General features: G+C 25.7%; 1 protein-coding gene across 1 annotated transcript; it reads right to left on the bottom strand.

Moving 5' to 3' along the window:
* Positions 1 to 13,900: 13,900 nt before the first annotated feature.
* Positions 13,901 to 15,220, bottom strand: LOC111302227 (scarecrow-like protein 18). The gene has a single exon (XM_022898160.2). It carries the CDS (start codon positions 15,218 to 15,220, stop codon positions 13,901 to 13,903), a length of 1,320 nt encoding a protein of 439 aa, XP_022753895.2.
* Between the last annotated feature and the right edge of the window lie 6,845 nt (positions 15,221 to 22,065).

Genomic DNA, 22,065 nt, shown 5'->3' with positions numbered 1-22,065 from the left:
TTTGTTATACATGTGATACATGACAAGACATGATTAACATGAGTATAATTAATCTGTTTAAACACGACACAGATAAATATGAATAATACTGATAGACACTTATAGATACGACAAATATAGATATACACGAACAAAAATGACTAACACGGATATATACGAATAGACATTACTAATACGAATATATACAAAAATATTATTAAAATAATAAATAATTATAAACTATCCATCATTTATAGCTTAATAAATTAACTTATTAATAATAAAAAAAGTACTTACAAGCTAAAAAGAATAAAAAAATTGATATCCATTTAATATGTATTTAATATATATATATTTAAAATTTAATATACATTACATAACTATATTAATTTTTAGTATCAAATTCAAAATGATAAACTACTAAAGATTAAAGAAAAAAAATAATGATGTATAAGAATAGTATTAATATTTACATTACTAATATAAAAATAATTTTATAATAATTATTAAATAAGTATCATAATTAAATGTTTAAAATAATATTTATATGGTATTAAATAGCTAATTAAGTATTATAATTAAAAGATTAAAAATTAAAATAATCTTTATATATTTATAGTAAATTAAAATAAATATAAAAATATATTAAATATGTACTCATATGAAAAAATTAAATTAAACATATTTTTTGTGTTGTATCACATGTTAAATATGTATCCTTATGACATATTTTATCTAAACGTGTTTTTTTTTATCTTATATGTGTTTAGACGTACTAATATATATAATATACGAATTGTATCATGTCAAAATTTATATCAACATGAATAAATATAAAATATTTATTTTTAAAATACATATATAATTTTTTATGTTATTTTTATATCATATAATTATTTTGTGTTTAAAATTATTGTGTAATAGTTGAGGTGAGATTATTTTTAATACTGGCGATGATAAGTGTTTTGAAACGTCTATTTCTATGGTTTCGGAAGACAGTTAGCTAACGCAGTAGACCATTTGGCAATGGCACATTTCCAAAAGAAAAAAAAAAAAAGGGAGAAAAATGAATAAAGAAAAATCTTTATTCAGCGAAGAAGGATATTTGTCCGTAGATTTCATTTGGTATGGTTAAAGAAAATGTGAAGTAGTCAACCTCTAGGGTTTGGGAGAATCGAATCAAGGTAAAGATTTAATGGTAGGAAATTCGTGTAATTTTTTTTTTAATAAGGAAAAGTAATTTGGGCAGGAAAGACTCTGCTCTGATGATGAATTGATGATGGCTGGTAGTGGTACGATGGACGAAATAAATAAAGTAGCAGGGCATGCCAGTGCCAGTGCCAGCTTTCTTCATCTTTTACTTCTTGAGCACGCCCATATCAACCTTATTATCTTTGGCATGTCCCTATAAGTCCCTATCTTCCCACCTATACGTTTCCATTTTTCTTCACATTCTGGTGAGAAATGCAACAATACATGGTATTTTATACTGTAGAAAATCCAATTGTTACGAAAGATGAAATGTCTGCACACACGTATACATATATATATTATATAAATGAAAATATTTAGCACTTTTTTTATGAGCGTTTTGATTCGTGGAATTTAAAATCTTCATTTCAAAAGTGATTATTTTAAAATTATTTTACTTCATAAATTATGGAGAATGGAAGATTTTTATATTTGATTTAGCATAAGAAAATATAATATTTTTATGTTTGGTTCAAAAATTTTAAGATTATTTAATGAATTTAGTTATTATATTATCCTTATGACATATGAATTAACGTGGCATTCATAAAATACATAATTTATTTAATATTTTATTTATTTAACATACAAACAATTAATTTAAATTAATTTTGATATTTATATAACATGTTACGTTATCATATACATTATTTATAACATATATAGTTAGTAAATAAGATCTTATGATTTAGATGCCTACGTTGATCATTTTTCTTTTGAAACGTAATTTTTTTTTTAATTTCGTTTTATAAGATACATGAGATATTTTTTAATTTTAGATTATTTATAAAAAATATATTTAAAAAATTATTAAATTATACAAAACTTTCAAAATTTAAATGAAGAATCAATTTAGATTTAAAATAATTAAATAGATAAAATTATTATTTTTTGGGTAAGATTTTATTTAAATAAGTAAAACTAATTCTTTTTTATTTAAGGATTAAATAAATGTATTTAAAAAATATTGGTTATTCAAATCTTTTAAAGATATTTATTTAAAAAAATTTAATTATTCAAAACTTTTTTTTAATTGAAAAAAAACCATTTTTATCTATCAAATATACTTTTTTGGATATATCTCAAAAGTTGTATTACAAGTAAAAATTATAAATACCGTAAATATTTTAAACATAAATAGTATATATTCACATTAAAAATTACTAATAGATAAATCAATCAAATAAAACCAATATAAATTGAATTGGATTACAGTTGCACAATATGAGACCTAATCAAAGATAATTTTTTTTATTAATCTAAATCAAAGTGAATCTAATATATCTAATCATATATAATATTATATTACAACATACATAAAAATTTGATAAAGATTTTATTTAAATAAGTAAAATTAATTCTTTTTTATTTAAGGATTAAATAAATGTATTTAAAAAATTTTGTTTATTCAAATCTTTTTAAGATATATTTATTTAAAAAAATTTTAATTATTCAAAACTTTTTTTTAACTAAAAAAAACCATTTTTATCTATCAAATATACCTTTTTTGGATATATCTTAAAAGTTGTATTGCAAGTAAAAATTATAAATATAGTAAATATTTTCAACATAAATAGTATATATTCACACTAAAAATTACTAATAGATAAACCAATCAAATAAAACCAATATAAAGTGAATTGGATTACAATTGCACAATATGAGACCTAATCAAAGATAATATTTTTTTATTAATCTAAATCAAAGTGAATCTAATATATCTAATCATATATAATATTATATTACAATATATATAGAAACCTGATAAAATTTATTTATATGTAAGCTTACGTGATAGTTTTTCTTTTCAACATGTAAGACAATCCCTAAAATTTCTCTTCATAATTAAAGGATGGCAATCGTCAAGTTGAAACAAGTTTTTATTTGCCTTGAACCTGACCTGATTTGATATTATATAAAATATATCTGACTTAACTCGAAATTAATAAAATATTATTTTTAATGTAAATATAAAATTAAATATATATAAATACAAAATTAAATAATTAATTAAAAATAATTATATATATACTTGGTTGGGTCATGGTTGGTTTGCTTAAAACTCGACCTTAACCCAACCATGACATTTTTTTTCACTATTACTCGACCCGATTCAAAACCCGATTTAAAAAAAAAATCGACCTTAAGAGGTCAGGTTGAAACCTACCGAGAACGGGTTAGAATCCACTAGGAAGGGGTTGGGCTGCCACTTCTATTTATAATGGCATGTAAAACATTTTCTAATTTCAAGCTATTTATCAACAAATATATATTTTAAAATTATTTAATTATCCAAAATTTTTAATTTTAACCATTCAATTATTTTTAAATTACTTACAACAAAATCTAATTTAAATATATTACATTTTAAAAAAATACATTTCTAAATAATCTAAATATATATTTTTTTCAATTTAAAATTTCAAATATAATGATATATTATATTTTAAAATAAGTTTTCTAATATTATAAATATATCTTTTTAAATCTAAAAATCTCAAATGTAGTGATATGATAAAATGAATTTTTTAATAATTTAAATATATTATTTTAAATATAACTTTTATCTTTAAAATTTTCTTAATAATCATTCATTATTTGGTTATTTTTAAATTTAAAAAGATCAAACATTACACATATTAGAAAATAACTTATTTTTTAATGATATTCTCAATGTTAATTTTATTTTTCTCTTTTTTTCAACCTTTTATGCTTGAAAAGAAATGGTTTCTGTGAGATACACAAAATCTTTTAGTATATTTTTATAATTTTTTACTATAAGTGATGCATAATTTTTTAACTATATTTTTTATGATATGTGTATCTACATGTTAAAAAGTTAAATTAAATGTTTTTTTTTTGTTTTTGAAATTTTTATGAAAATTTTGAATATTTTGTTTATTCCAAAGTGCATGTATGAATCTTATAAAATTTTTTTTGACAATTCATGGATGTTGGAGTGGAAGAAAACGATCAGTCTATCACAATAATAACTCTTTTGAAGTGTTTTGACAATTGAAGATAAAAAATATTAATTTAATTGTTTAAGCATTGTTTATTGGTTTTATTTATTTAGTTAAAAAAGATTGTATAGGATTACTTTTAATTGTTGATTTTGTTACACTTTTTTTTTTATTTGTATATAAAAGCAAATGACAAAAATGCAGTACTAATTTTAACATAATTGTTTAATATAAAAGTAAAATTATGTTTATTTATTTGAATTTAAATTTTATAATTTAAATTTTTATAATATTATTGTTTTTTTAAGCGAAATGTAAGTAACAAAAGTAAAATGTAATTTTTTTTTTTACTTTTGAAATTAATTATAAAATCCTATGAATGGGAATTGACACATTCTCATTGAAACTTCTTTACAATAAACTTTTAAAAAATTGTTTAAAATTTAATACTATTATTTAAAATTTAAAACTATTTCATTTCAACTTTTACAATAACACAATTTTACATCAAATGTAAAATTTTAAAGAAGTATAAAAATTCATTTGACAATTCTTATCGATGTTGAAGATCAAAATATTACTAAAACTCATACAAAAAAAATGTATACGCAAGTAAGCTTTCACACATTTTATTTAAACATTTAAAATCATTGCTTTTTTCAAATAAATAAAATTTATTTTAAAATTATATAAACATGCAAGCGTATAAAAATGATTGTACAAGATCGAAATGGCACAAATTTAATACAATTAATTTAAAATGATAAAACTCTTAGTTTTCAGTTTAATATTTTGTTGGTATATTTAATAATACAATTTATATATAAATCTTTTGAATATTTTATTTTTCTTCAAATATTATTATATGTTTTGAATTTTTTAATTCTTTAATTAAAATTTTTAATTTTACTATGTTTTGATATCTTAATTATATTATTTGTAGTTTACACATATATTGAACATTTAAGTGATTAAGTGTTATTAATTTATATATTTAAACACATTTATATAAATAAAAATAATCTGTATATTGTATGGATAAGAAGGTGGTATATATTATATTACAAGATACAAAATTACTAAATAAATGTGCTAACATGGACACTTATATAAATAGCCTTTCTTTATGTCACGTAAAATAATTTTTATATTATATTATTTAATGAATTATTTAAAATTTATATGTTTGGATCACTATTTAAATTCATATAAAAATTTGTAAAATATTGGAAATTTTGCATAAATTTTAAAATCAAATATATTAAATTATAATTTTCCGTTCTTTTTAAATTTAATTATAATTATATATATGTATATATAGCGAGAGAGAGAGAGAGAGGGGCTTAATAAACTTTTTATCTGCGACAATCACCATCGTCCATATTCTCAGCGACAGCTCTGGTTGGTTTGGGCAACTTGTCTGTCTCATCGAGCTATACCTGCACTCTACAAGTGTGGCTCCATTCATACTTGTGGAGCCCCGCGACATTCTTTTCGCCAATCAAAGAAGAACACGCTCGAGCTCTTCACCATCACTCCATCCATAAATGTTGAATCATCAACGTCTATCAGTAACAATGTTGTTTAGTGGGTCCCATGTGGTTCCTTAGCCATTTCCCTTATTCGATTGTGCGAAGTATAGCTATATATTGGAATAGCCATAGCAATCTCAAAGCCAATTATTAATCAAAATCGGATCAGGGAAGAGTTTCAGGAAAAAAAGCCAAAAGAAAATAGGGAAAAAAACGGCTATGAAGCAAGCAGCAGTGGTTTTCGGGGCATTAGCGTTTGGGTGGATGGTGATAGAGATGGCAATTATGCCCTTCCTGGACAAGATTTGTGCTGTCATGGACAAGTTTGACCCTGATCGCAATCCCGGCGATTTCGGCAGGCACAAAGACGATTCTGATCACGAAACCAACGATGCTGTGGAGGTCAACGATGATTCTCCTAGTCAAAGGCCTAACTCTTATGCTAGGGTTAGTATTTTGAATTGGTTGCTGCTAGCTTAGCTTAAGATATTTCAATTTACGTAAGAGAGTGTAGTAGTTTGTTTCCTGCCTATTCTGTTTCTATATTATTTTTACCTTTTTTATTCGTGCTCCAGGGTAACCAACATGTGCAGTGTATAAAACAACGAAGGTTGTAAGAAACAACCGCAGTCTTTTTTACATTAAATAAAAAACTATATTAAATTTATATTATAAATAATTTATAAATAAATTAGTTTTTGAACCTGTGCATTGTACAATATTTTTTTTATTTTTTATAATTTAAAATTTTTTTAACTAACTTTAATTTTTTATATTACTTTAATAAAAAAAATGCAAATTTTTATTGAACTATTTTATAGAATCATTTATTTATAAATGTTAAGATACAATTAAATAACAATCTATGAATATTGTAATACTCGTTCAAATTCCAAGTTTTTGTAAATTTTCAACAGGTTATAAAATTTTTTTCTTTTTCATAAAAAATTATTTTTTTTCAATTCATTTATTAAACAACGAAACTTTTACTAGTTATTCTTTCTTATTTGATAAAAAAAAACTCAGTTTTAAATAATAAATAGTTTTACTATTGGTTTAAATGATTTTTGAGTGTGGAGAATTTTGTTATCTATGCTTATGCTTTTGGATTCCTCACATGGTGTTGATATAATTTTTTTATGGTTTATATTCTTTTTGTGTTTTACTGTACTTTAATTATGAGTGGATATTTGTAATCATTTCAATATTTTTAATAAAATTTTACTTTGAATTAGCAAAAAAAAAAAAAGTCAAGATTAGTAATTGTTTATATGTTAATATGGATATATAAAAAATATATCATTTGATTAAATTGTGAAAAACATTTATATTAGCTGAATATTCTTAAACTATTAAATTTTATATAGCTAAACCAAAAATAAAACATCAAATAGTAATGATAATAATTTCTTATATATATATATATTTGATAGAATAACAAAGCATAATTATTAATTTGATCATAATCATGTACTTTTTATTAGTTCTTATCTTTTTCATATAAATTTTAACATACTTAGTCGCTTATTATTAGAATATAAACCAAATATACAAATTGAAAAGGTATATACAATTTAAATCTCTTAAACTTATTCATAACAAATATTCAGTTTAATTAATTAAATATATATAAAAAATATAAACCAAATTTTATGGAAGAAATCTAATATAAATGTATATATCATATAAAACAAATAAAACTAAATGAAAGGTTTGAAGAAAAAACCAAATAAAGGAAATAAAAAATTAAAATAAGAAAAAAATAGTAAACCATAGCTATTACCTAATTGAAATCAATCCAAATATGGCCTTTTTTATTTTTCATTATTGAAATCTAAAAAAACAAAAATCAATATTATAAAAAAAATCCAACAGCCTCACATACTTATAATGAAAACTAAAAAGATAAAATAAAATAAATAAAAAGAATAATAAAAGCATAAAATGGATTTACTTGTTCATAAGTATAATGTGGTTACTATTCTTTCTAGTTTTTGCCCATTCTTGTCAAAACCCATAAATCATAAAACGTCAAATAAAAAAATACATTTTTAATTTTTAATTCTAATAATAATAAATTAACATTGATTAGGGGGCAACATTATCATTTTATGGGCTTTTTATTTTTATTTTAAGATTTTGATTTTAGTAAATAAAAATTTATTAAGCTTACACACACTCACACATATATATAGAGCTATGATTAAATTTAAAAAGAAAAGATAAATTATAATTTAATATATTTAAATTTAAAATTTATGCAAAATTTTTAATTTTTGATGGAGTTTGATTTGAATATAAATAACAATCCAAAAATATTAAATTTAGATAATTTATTAAACAAAATTATTTGGAAAAAAACAACCCTTGTCTATTTGAATATAAATGAAAATTTTTATTATTTAACCGTCGTTTATATGTACTTAGAAGACGTTTGTAAAAATAATTATCTATACAGCATTTGCGCGCATGATGTATTTATTAACACAAGAATAATTGATTTATTTAATATTTTTATAATATATTTATTTAACTTGCAAATTGTTTAGTTAAATACATTTATATATTTATATAACATTTAGTTTACTTAATATATTGTGTATAAAATATATATCAAATTTATAGTTTATTAATACATTTTATACATTGTGTATAAAATATTTTTTCAAACTAAATATTAATTAAAAATAAATATTTTATTACAAATATTTGTTTTATTTCAAATACTTAAAATATTATTTAGATAATATATATACATTAATAATTTTTATTATTATATATTTATTAAATAAAAAATAAAATAATTGTACAAAAAAATAATTAAAAATAAATTAAAATAATTGAATTAATTTCTATTATGTATAAAATGATATTTTCTCTTGCGTGATGTCGGGTGTTTGATTTTACCAAACTCGGAAAAAAGGTAACCGCCCTTTGATTTTATAATAAAAAACCCCAATCCTCAGGTTCGATTTCACAAACACAAAAAAAAAATCAATTTTTTTGGAGAAAAATTATTTAATTTATGTAAATATTTAAAAATATCTAAAATCTTAAAAATGAAATCAAGAGGCTTTCAATAGTACAATTATCTCTTGACATGTGGCTTTTTGCATTTTGATTTTTACATAATTTGTTTTGATTTTATAATTTTTTACTAATTTTAAAATTTTTACCTGTGAAAATGCACGTAATTTCTATATTTATAATAATATTAATTTAATTAATAAAAAATCTATATAATATTTTTGTACATTCAAAAAAAATTTTATCATTAAATATTTGTATCTTCTCTCTTTTTTATTTTTAATTAAATTTATACATTTAATATTAAAATCTTTTATTTGATTTTTAATATCATAAATTGAAAGTACAAAAGTCCAAAATAAAAAAATATAATTTATCAACAAAATTTTTAAATAAAAGTTTGACCTCCATCTTAATTTAGAAAAGTATATTAATAAATATTTTAAAAATTGAAAATTTTAATTAAATTCATTTCATAATTTTGATTGCTTAATTGGTAAAAAAGAGAAATTTGCTATATAAAAAAAAAGGTTTACATAAAATTCAAATGTATTTAATATCTATAGATCTTAGAAAATTATAACAAAAACTGATAATTAAGATAAAGTGTAACTGAACTTTAATAATGAAGTTGATGGAAAGAATAGATAAATTTTAAATTGAAGATAAAAATGTGATTTGGGAAATCAAATCGAGAAAAGTTCGTGATATTCTAAATTATTCCTCAATCCCCTAAACATTTATCTTCTCCATGCATACATGCACTCATGATAAAAAAAAAAAAAATTCCATTCATTATAAAAAAAGAATGATCATAAAACTCCAATTTAAAATCTTTATCACCATAATAGAATAGAATTTAGAGTAGCTATAATAGAATTGATATATATATATTAACACAAAATTATATAAAAATCAAGAAATGAAAACATTTTCAAAATATACTCAAGGAAACAAAAAAAAATGCTTTTTTTTTTCTGAAAACATCCATTATTTATTTTTATTGATCGTATAAATCATTGTGAAAAGAAAATAAGAATAGGAAAATTTAATGGAGTAAATAAAGTTTATGAAGAAATTGGGAATGGAAGAAGTAAAAGAAAAAAGTTTTAGATAGAATAAAATAGCAAAAATTTATTATGTTTTCAATTCTACATCAAGTATTTTAAAATATAAATAACTGAACATGATTTTATCTATTTATTTAAATGGGTGTTTTTATCTGCTTATTTAATTGGATATTTAAGAAAAATGTATTCAGATAGATAGATACTTTTAAGTCCCTAAGCCATAATTTTTAAATAGTAATTCATGCATGCTCTTATCAATTTAAACAAATTTGTATATTTTAAATGGATTAAAAAAATATTAAATAAAATAAATAGTTATAAATCTTTTTATCTGTTTTCAAATTAATATTTGAATATTTATTATTATTTAATGATTTAGTTTAAAAGTTTTTGATATTTGATTATTTTGATAATATATATTATAATTATTTGTTATTATCCTAGATATCATCTAAAAAAAAATTGACTTAAACATCCACGTAAACAAATTTTATCAAGTTTGTGTATATGTTATAATATAATATTATATATGATTAGGATTTGGGGAGAATAAGAAGGAGGAAGAAATTAGGGAGTTCATTACTTTGGATAAAAGCAGTTTTGACCTTTGTTTTTTTTTTTCGTTGTATTTAAAAAAAACTTTAATTTATAACAAATTTTTAAAAAATGAAAATGTTATCAACTACAACTTCCTAAAAGGTGAATTTTTGTGAAGTTGAGATTGGATCTCAACACTTGTAATTTCTTTTCATAATTTTTTAAAATTTGACCTCTTTTTATAACAAAAATATTTTCTTAAATAATTGGTATTTTTAGGTAAAATAATTTTGGGTTTGATGAAAGAAATTAGATAAAGATAATGAAGGGTAGTGGTATTTATAGGCTGAGCCGAGTTGGATTCGAACCAGGTTAATACTTGCTATTAATAGCTTATATGTTTGTTCAAATTAAGCCTGACCCAAAATTTCGGGTCTTAAATCACAAGCCTGGCCCAAATTAAAAAAAATAAATCATAATTCCACACATTAAATTTAATTTATACAATAAAAAATTAAGAAATATGATTAAATTAAGTTTAATGAAATTATATTTAATTTACATTTATATTAAATTTAAAAATTATATATATGAAACTTAAAAATAAAAATTAAGTTTAATAAAATATATAATTTTTATTTTTAATTTATATATATGTGAATTAATTTATATACAATTCATACACACACACACATATATATATATAAATAACAAATTTATATATATATATATGTGTGTGAATTTGGATTGGGCCGGATTGGACTCAAATTTTAAATTTTATGTTTAAAGCCCGACTTAAATTTAAATGGATTTAAAAAAAAGTCCAAGCTCATTTAACGAGTTTTAATTTTTTATCCAAAATTTTTCAAAATTTAAACAGATTTTTAGGCTTGGGAGGATAATCCAGATATTGAACAAGTCTAATGGAGGAAAACCAGAAGAAATAAAAAGGCAAAAGGGTAAAAAAGGCCTTTAAATTAAAATTTAATAATCATCTAAGTTCCTAACTTTTTTTACAATTAATTAAACTTTCAAACATCTATTTTTAGTAATTAAACCAACGTTAAAGGAAAAATGTTTAATTGTTTCTATCCAATCAATAGTTTAATTGAATGAAAATAAATATTTAAGAATTTAATTGGATAAAAATAAATATTAAAAGTGTCAACTAATTCTAAATAAAAAATTCAAAACTTGATTAATTATAATGAAATATCACGAACTTAAATAATTATTGAGTTTTTATTTAAGGGAGTTTTTGACCCATTTGCCATATAAAAAGTGATAATATTATGAAATTTATATTATTATTATTATTATTATTATTATTATTATCAATTTTTATCTTATTATTATTATTATCAATTTCTATCATTCTCCTTTTCGCTTTTCTATATATTTGTTAAATATTTATGATTTAGATATTCTTAATAAACCACCAAATACAAAATTTATGCATAAATAGTGTTTTATTTTAAAAGAAAAAATAAATTGTCTCCTGCAGAACTGCGCGGAAACGTTCTTAGCAAGGAAGATGGATTGATAAGCCAAGAAATGGAGTTGATTAAGAGTAACATTAAATAGGAGAGGAAGGTATAGCCGCAGTATCCATACATTAATATTAATATATATACATGGTACTTTATAGAAGAATATCCTCATCGCAGCAAAATGAAACATTTCCTATGTATTCTGCTTTACCACGGTTGCAATGATTACTATTGACTAAAGAAGCAAAAAAGAATGATCCATACTTACATTCCATCTAAATATCTATCTATCATTGACTTATTGTCATTAGTTATCAATCAAACCCCCCCGTACGGAGTAGCTGAAAGAAGTTTTGCTCTCGTTCAACCAAACACCAGTTCAGAAGGCAAGGGGTTACAATCGGATGGAAAGATGGACGGATTGATCTGTCATGTGCAATGCGTGCACCAACCCTCGATTAGCCTGTGCCACAACTCTCAACACGCAAGCTAAGCTGTGCGACACGGCACGCACTGATATATGGGGCGTCACCTTTTGTGACACCATCTTATCAATGTCAGCTACTAAAAGCCAAAGGGCCTAAAATCTTGTTGCAGCATCCATCTATATCTCTCCACTCAAAACCCTTTATCCTTACCCCCAAACCGGTTTATTGTTTTGTTACTATCTAATCTACACCTTTACACAACAAAAGCAGAAGGGCGATTTCACCATCATCATTTTGGCCTAGGGAAATACATACAACAAATTAGCGACAAACGCCACTCAGTTATTACTTGAGCTACTTTCCGTATCAGCAATCGATTTACTGAGAGTACTTTTACTACAAAGAGCAGTGTTTATTATTTAAGAAGCCATTGACAAGTGAAAAGAACATGACAGTGGTCCTTGAAACTCCACAGGACACGAGAGATCCTTAGCTACTAGCACTAGCAGGAGGGTTTTCAAATGCATGGCCCTAGAGGAGGCAAGGTGGGCATAAAATGCTCTATTTTGAGAACTTTGATAGTTTTGTTGAGGGGACAAAAGGCAGAAATTAAGGTAATTAATGGTGCAATATCAGAGACAACACCAAGCATATACGGGGTACTTAATGCAGAAAACAAGAACCCCCATGCATCCTCTTATTGAAAGCCACCATCAAGAGAGAGACAAAGGAATTTTGGGGAACAAGAGTGGTTCCTTTGCAAAAAGACTAAGGTCTCACTGTTTCCTATAATTACTTTAATAAGAGAGGAGGAGAAGAAGAAAAGACAGCATGATATAGAAAACCCATTTTAAAACAAAGCAAGTGAAGAATCGTTAGCATAAAATATAAAACACTAGTAGTAGAAACGAAAAGAAGCGCACAAATATAAAGAACCAAATAATCCAAGATGGATTTTGAAAGTTGAAACTTCAAAGGGAATAAATTAAGGCATTGAAATATTCTACTTATCACAATTGTTGCCTACAGCAAAGGCTAAAGAAGATTCTTTGGTTACACAATTAATTAAGCAATAGGTTGAGAAATCAAAGTCGAAAAAGAGGGAAACCAACATGTCAACGTACCCAACTATCAAAATTATACCAATCTTTTTTCGTTCCCCGAGAAAGACCCGAGTAATGAAGACGAACGCCAAAGAAACGAAGATGATGGGAACTCACAGGCCCTGTTTCTTCCAAAAATTTTCATGCAACTTACAGGTTCTCGTGACGCCTGACCCATGCATGCACTCCATCGATCGTTGACTAGGTCTCAGGAAGTTGCAGACATGCAAGTTCAGATCGCATTGCTATCCATCTTGTAACGAGGGTTTTATTTTTTGCTCAGTTTGTAACCGAGCGGTTTACTTAATATTGACATCATTATCTTGGCTAGGGGTTGTCCGATTATTGCTTTACAAGAAGGAGCTAGAGAAGGCTGAAGCAATGGAGAAGAAATTAAAGGACCTATTTTTTTTTCTCTTTCAACATATACCATATGATGTATAATTAAGTATCTTTTTTGTCGCACAAAGGGGCTTAATAATTAGACAATAATTAGCAAAACGGACATTGGCTAAAAAAATTAGCGCCAGGAGGATACAGAGAAAAGTGCACGATTCTGCCAACCTAGGTAAAAAGAGTTGTTGAGAATTTGAAGCTGGTAACCTTCTGACGGATAGTGGAGTCTGAGAAGAAGCTTGGCCTGTGAATGTGCAAATGAGCTCAACGGAACATTGGAAAACCCTGAACTCCTAAGCATCATTTCCCACGTCTCCAGTCTCTCGTGCCGCTCTATTCTATTCTCTCCCTCTGCAGCCACGATGTCAACAATTTCTCTGCCAAACCATATCTGCTCCATGGCTAGTCTCTCCCGGCTGTTAGGAGGCAGGGTTGCCTCTAGGGAATCGAATATGGCAGTGTAATAATCTAAGGCTTCGACAAACCTCTGCAGGAAGAGCGGATGATTGTGGTTGGCTTCCCTTTCAGCGATGGTCACCACCGCGGGATTCAAGGCCTTGATATTGTGAAGGAAGAGGCGCAGATCACGCGAGTCGTCCTTGAGCAACCTGTGTAGATATAACATGCAGTTAACAACTAGTGCTTCATCCGGCAGGATTGTGACCATGGAGGGAAGGTTGATAGCAACCGAAGTAGGGTCGTCGTTGAGGACGAGAAGCGGATGGAACTGGAATCTGAGTCCAAGAGACTGCGCAAACTTGAAAAGGCGATCGCCAGTCCTGTGGAGGATATTCAAGTCATGACCGGTTCCAGTAATTCGAAGCATGGGCGGAGGGTGGAGGCTGTTGGCAGAGCGCTCAGCTAATGCTTGCATCAAGGGAGGCCATTGCACTCCGTGCATGATGTCGAAGTCCAGAATATGTATAGATTGTTGCTCTACTTGTATGGCTTCCAGAATGGCCTGGTTGGCTGTGAGATGAGCAAATCTAATGAATGGGGTTATTTGGTTCAGGGAAAGATAGCATGACTGCAGAGACGGATCAATGTCGTAATTGGCAATGGTAGCGGTTGAAGTTGCAGCAGCAGCAATTGGAGAGTTGATATTCACCATCATCAGCAGGTTTCCAGGGCCGTGAAGACGATTGATGCGGAGAGAAAGGGCTTTGGTAAACTGGTGGGCCAACCTCTCGGTGGAGTCTCCATAAGGGGATGAGTTGGAGGACAGAATGGAGAGGAGGCGGTTAGCAGCCGGGAAGTCAGATTGAGAGACAAGCTCTGCGCAACTGATGAGTAATTGACGCATGTGTATTGCTTGATGGGAGTGAGAGTGAGAGGTGAATCCAGTTGAATGCGATGGCTGCTGCTGTGGGTGGTGTTGTAGATCTGGGGCCGACGGATCGTCTTCTTCTTGATCGTTGGAAGTTAAATTCAATGAGCCCAACATATGTGTGTGGAATCAGTAATGAGCTTATAATTAATAAGTATATATACAATATACATAAGCATCTGACGATTGGAGGGGCAGGTTTTAGACTAGATATATATCTAGGTAGGGATATGTTATGATGATGAGATATATAGGACAAATTAATAAGTAGCTGGGCTCTCAAATCTTTTCTGGGCAGCTTGCAGCTGCAAGGAGGTTTTACTTTGCTATTCCCTGCTTTAACGTAATTTACTAATGAAACCTGATGGATACTGATGATGCAGTGCTCCTATGAGAGAACCTTATCTGCCAACAACAGGGAAGAGCTGATACTGGTAGTAGTTATTCATAGTAATAGTTAGTAATAGTTGTTACTAGTGGTAATAGTGGCGGTGTTCCTCTTGGATAAAACTTAGGTGAAAAAAAGATAAAAATTTGTGAAAAAAATATCAAAAAATGTTATTTACATTTTAATTTGATCCATATTTATTTAAGAATAAAAATTTTGTTAATATTTTTATTAAAAATTTTCATATAAAAATATCAAATTTTTTTTTAAAATTTTGCATATTTTTGGTCTGAGACCTCTCAGTATTTGGTAGTCATTTTGAGCCTCGATTAATCTAGAATTAAGTTGAATCAGACTGTATAAGGGAGGTAATTTCTTTCAAACCTGTTTCCTCTATTCGTAAGACTCGAAACCAAAATTTTACTTAAGGAGAATCGAGTTTCTTGTCACTCGGATCGACAAATTGTGATAAAATTTTTCATATTTAATTTACATAATGAAAATTTTTAATTTATTAATTTTGATTTTTAATTTCAATTTTGATTTAATAATTTTTAATAAAAAACTTCATAAATTTCACTTAAAAATTTCATCTCTTCCTCTCTCTCTGTCCTCCCCACGTGCAAAGCTGTATATAACATTTGTTTTTATTTTTTATTATCTTTATTAATTTAATTTATGTGAATAATTAATAGCAAGCAACCCGGCCAGATATATTGTCTGTTATTGTAAACAAGTTAGCCGAAAATTAAACTCAGCCTATTCACGAAGTGAGTGGAATCGTAAATTATGATTGAAAATATGAAAACCATTGAAATTTCAGAACACCCCATAGCATTTATTACAGTGTCAATAGAAGAAACGGTAATTTGGTTAACATAAGAAATTCTTATAACTGATTGTGTTATTATCATGACCTAAGGAATCTTAGGTAAGTGTTGCCTCTTGTGTTAATAATTGATCTCGGAGGATTTCAATTTCTCAGAAAAGGAAAGCATGAAGTTAAATTTAGAGTTCGCCCATGCGGTTTGAGGAAATGAATTAAAGCTTGGGTTGGTTTATAGGCGCATGGAAAATGACTCTTGCATTATAATGGTATTATGTTTCTAGATGTACGCAAGGAGTTGTAGCCAGGAGTCATCTTTAATGTCTTATCATGTACAACAAAAGAACAAAACATATATAACTCATATTTATTAGTAAAAGAAACTAGTAGTCATAGTTTACTCATTTTGATGAAATGGGGAGGTCTGTTTTATATTTTGTTTTTCTTAAGTTCACTGACAAGGTACACAGTGGCGTAGCCACCTTATAATAGTGGGGTCAATTGACCCCTCCCAACTTTTAAAAATTAATAATATATGTAATTAGCATAAAATTTTAATGTTTTCTTGTATTGACACCACTAAAATTTATTAAAAATGGTCAAAAATAAATTTTATTTTTACTTTTACATTCATTTTAATTTGAAAATTTTAATAATTTTTTTTTACTATGAGTATAAGTTTAATTTGTAAGTTGAAAAAAATTTTTAGTATGTATTTTTATTGATTTTTATTAATAACATTTTTAATCTTTTTTTAATTTTTATTTTATTTATTTTTTATTGAAATTTTTTCTTTACTTTGTTGTCATCACATTTACTAGTTATATTTTTTCTTCTTACGAGTTTGATTTAATTTATAAATGACTGATTTTTTTGATGTACTTGATATAATAACTATTTCATATAAAGTTAATTATTTAACAGTACAAATCTAATCTCATTATTAAATAAATAAATAAAAAATTATATTATCTATCTACTTGTATTATTTTTTAATATTTTAATTATCATGTCAGAAAAATGAAAAAAAAATTTATGTATCACTCGCTACTACTTAAATTGTAAGAAAATAAGTATTTATTTAAAAATTGTGTTATTTTGTGTAATATTTTTTTTTACTATATTAAATTTTGTCAATGTTATATTTAATAAAAAATATTATAAATAAAAATAATATTATAATTTTGACCCCACTGATACAAATTCCTATCTACGCTACTGATGGTACATGTATACATCTATTTAATGAAACAGATATGAAGGTAATGGTCAAAACCGGAGGATGCAATATGTGCATGTTGAACTTTTTTTAGAGCTATTAATGATTTTTGGTTGAGATGCTTTCTTTCCTTTTTTTTTTTTTTTGGCCAGAAATTGAGACGCTATGCCGATTGGGCATAAATGTGATGGTAAATCCGCGGAGTAGGGGGTGAATGGATATATAGACATTTGTGCTTTAGAAATGTGATAAGAGGATACGAGAATGTTTTTCAAAGTGAGGAGTGAATCTGACGTCTCAACGTGGTCTTTTGTGCATAGAAACTTGTTAGAAGAGATCGCAGAGATTATATATACATAGATGCAAAAGAGAAGAAAAGAGACAAGACAAAGAAAAGGGTAAAAGCAAGGATATTTTGATCCCTGCTATAAATCAAGACACGCAAAGCCTTAAATGCGGAATTACATATGCGGCACTGGCTTTAACGCTTAGACCTGTTTTTGCCTTGCTTGTCCGCTTGTTGGATTCGCTTAGGCTAGCTAGCTGGGTCATGGCCTCGTGGTCTCATGGGGGTTACTTTTGGCTTTTCAATATTTCACATTCACATGGATAGACAGATGAATCATCAAATGACTTGCTTACCACGTTGAGTGGGTCGAGGAAAAACGGCAGTGCCACTGGTGTTTCAGTGCTTGGGCTGACTCAGGATGTATACGATCCGCTCTTTTACAGATAGGTAGCTGCTAGCTAGAAGAATTTACATACTACTGTAACAAATGAAAAGATATATATATTTGAAGGGTATTTGTATGGAATACGTAATATATATACGTACATAAATGTGTGCGTGTATGTATATAAAAATTGCGACAAGTTTGTTAGAAATTACAATACAAGCTACCATATTTTTAAGGGGGATGTGGGTTTAGTGATGCAATCACTTTTTGCCTAAACTACACTTACTTGCAGGAACCACCAACCCTTTTGCTGTCAGCACTCAGCAACAGTACTGGTTCTGGAAGGCGCAGGAATTGCAATTAGCACAAGCAACCCCTTCCAGGGTTCCACTCTTTTTGTCCCCATGCCTTTGGGCCACGCGCACGTGCGTGTAAAATGGATGCTTTCCTTTTCTGCAGCACCTACCCACAGCTACAGTGATCAACACTAGAATTTTGTGTAGTTATAGCATCTTCACATGCAAAAGCCTTTATAGCAAGTAGGCCAGGGCAGTAAGTGAAGCGAAAGAGTAAACTGAAAGGCCTGTAGATGAAAAAAAAAAAAAAACAAAAAAGTCTATTTCAGATCACTTGAAAGTTGAAATCTTGAGAACCATATCATTCCCATCCCTTATCCAGCGGATTATCCACCAGATAAAAAAGAAAGTTAAAACCATATGGAAATTACCTTTCATATTTATTATTATCTCTTTATATATATATACTCCTTCGACATCTCGACTTCATTATCACTAAAAAAATTACCAAGATAGGTAATTGTTAAAAGACTTCTACCAATTGGACTAGGAAGAGGCAGCGCATGGCCACTGCTTTTTCCAAACTGCCATTTTGACGACATTGTTGATGAGTTTTATGGATAGGTAAGATGGAATTTACATGTGATTTGGCTAGAAGACACCTTCGGTGTGCCAAAGTTAGACTCTGCGACATGCTCTGACACTGAAGAAAGTGTTTGAGTGAGGAAGAAGCCGAAAAAATCAGGTTGAAATAGCTTCTAGTGCAGAGAATGCTGGAGATGGAAGTAGGCATGAGAGTCCTATCCTATTGTAGTGGTGCTATATATATATATATATATTTAGCGTTTTTAGAGTTTCATGGGATGATTTTGGGTGGAGCGGTTTTAAGGTTTTAGGTGGAGAGTTAGTGGGTTGATGCTTTTAGGGTTTAAGGTGGGAGTTTTGGGTGGAGCGGTTTCAGGGTTCTAGGTGCAGATTGGTGGGTTTGGTATTTTTAGGGTTTTGAATGACGGTTTTAAGTGGAGCAATTTTAGTGTTTTGGGGTGGGGATCAGCGGATTTGGTGTTTTTGCGATTTTGGAAGCAGTTTTGGGGTGGAGTGATTTTAGTGTTCCGTGCAGGGGATTAGCAAGTTAGGTGTTTTTAGGATTTCTGACGGCTTCGGGGGTTTTTAGAGTTTTTAAAGCGGTTTGGTTTGTCGTAAAATAAATTATTTTTAAAAATTTTTTATTAATTTTTAAAATATTAATAAATTAATATTATTTTATTTTAAATAAATTTTTATTAACTGAAATAATTGTTTTATGTTAACACAAAAGATTATAACGATTTTAAATAAATAATTATTTAAATAATTATAACTATTTGAATTTAATCGATAAATAAATTTATTTTTAAAATTTTTTTCATATTAATTTACTAAATGTTAAGAAATTAAGATTATTTTATTCTGGATAAATTTATATAATATGAAACAAATATTTTATGACTAAATAAAAAATTGGAACTATTTTAATTATTCTAATACTTTTAATTATTTGAACTATTTTAATAAACACATTTATTTTTAAAATTTTTTACTTATTAATTTTTTAAATATTTTTAAGTTAGTATTATTTTTTAGTCCAATAAGTTAGTATGATCAGAAATAATTATTTTATGACATAAAGATCAAAATGATTTGAGATCAATAATTGTTCAAATAGTCATAACTATTTGAACTGATTTTGTAAATAAATTTATTTTTTAAATATTTTACTTATTAATTTTTAAAATATTAATAAATTAGTATTATTTTATTTCAAATAAGCTTGTAGATAAAAAACAATTGGTTTATGACAAAATAAAATATCATAACGATTTGAAATAGATAATTATTTAAATAGTCATAATTATTTTAACTGATTCAGTAAATGGATTTATTTTTTAAATCTCTTACTTATTAATTTTAGAAATATTAATAATTAAATTATTTTATTCTGTACAAGCTTATTTTAATTGAAATAATTATTTTATGACAAAACGAAAAGTCATAACAATTTTAAATAGACAATTGTTCAAACAATAATAATTATTTGAATTTGTTTGGTAAAAAAAGTAATTTTTTAAATCTTTTGCTTATTAATAATTTGAATATTAATAAATTAGTATTAATTTATTCCAAATAAGCTTGTATTTACTGAAACAATTATTTTATATACAAACAAAAGATCAGAATGATTTGAAATAACTAGTTGTTCTAATATTCTTAATCATTTGAACTGGTTCGATAAATAAATTTATTTTTAAATCTCTTACTTATTAATTTTTGAAATGTTATTAAATTAGTATATTTTAATCTAAATAAGTTTGTATAAACAAAATAATTGTTTTATGACAAAACAATTATTTGAAATAGTTGTTCTAATATTCTTAATCATTTGAACTGGTTCAATAAATAAATTTATTTTTTAAATCTCTTACTTATTAATTTTTGAAATGTTATTAAATTAGTATTATTTTAATCCAAATATGTTTGTATGAACAAAATAATTGTTTTATGACAAAATAAAATGTTATAATGATTTGAAATAGATAATCATTTATATAGTTTTAATATTTGAACTGATTTGACAATTAGATTTATTGTTTAATTTTCTTAGTTATTAAGTTTCAAAGTATTATTATATTAGTATTACTTCATTTTGAATAAAATAATATGAATAGAAACAATAGTTTTATGATAAAACAAAATGTTATAACAACTAAAAATATATAATTATTCAAATAGTCAAAATTATTTGAAATAGTTTGATAAATAGATTTACTTATGAAATCTCTTACTGATTAATTTTATAAATATGAATAAATTAGTATTATTTTATTTTGAACAAACTTATATGAACAAAAACAATTCTTTTATGACAATCAAAAAGTAATAACGATTTGAAATAGATAATTGTTCAAGTAGCTATAATTATTTGAATTGGTTTGGTAAATAAATTTTTTTAAAAAAATTTCTTACTTAAAAATTTTTGAAATATTAATAAATTAGTTTTATTTTATTTCGAATAAGTTTGTATGAGCTGAAATAATTATTTTATGATAAAATAAAAAGTTATAACGATTTGAAATAAATAATTATTCATGAAGTCTTAACTATTTGAATTGGTTTAGTAAATGGATTTATATTTTAAATCTCTTAGTTATTAATTTTCATAATATTATTAAATTAGTATTATTTTATTTAGAATAAGCTTGTATGAACAGAAACAATTGTTTTGTGATACAATAAAAGGTTATTACAATTTGAAATAGATAATTGTTCAAATAGTTATAACTATTTGAACTGATTTGGTAAAATAAATTTATTTTTTAAATCTCTTACTTATTAATTCATGAAATATTAATAAATTAATATTATTTTATTCTCAATAAACTTGTATGTTGAAAAACAATTGTTTTATGACAAAAAAAAGATAATAACAATTTGAAATAGATAATTATTAAAATGGTCATTATTATTTGAACTGATTTGGTAGACTAATTTATTTTTTAGATCTCGTACTTATTAATTT

The sequence above is a fragment of the Durio zibethinus genome, chromosome 15, assembly GCF_047325235.1.
Source record: "Durio zibethinus cultivar Kanyao isolate XHJ-2024 chromosome 15, ASM4732523v1, whole genome shotgun sequence".
Classification (NCBI taxonomy): Eukaryota; Viridiplantae; Streptophyta; class Magnoliopsida; order Malvales; family Malvaceae; genus Durio; species Durio zibethinus.
The sequence above is the reverse complement of the archived record's forward strand: the minus strand, read 5'-3'. Positions and strand labels throughout refer to the sequence as shown.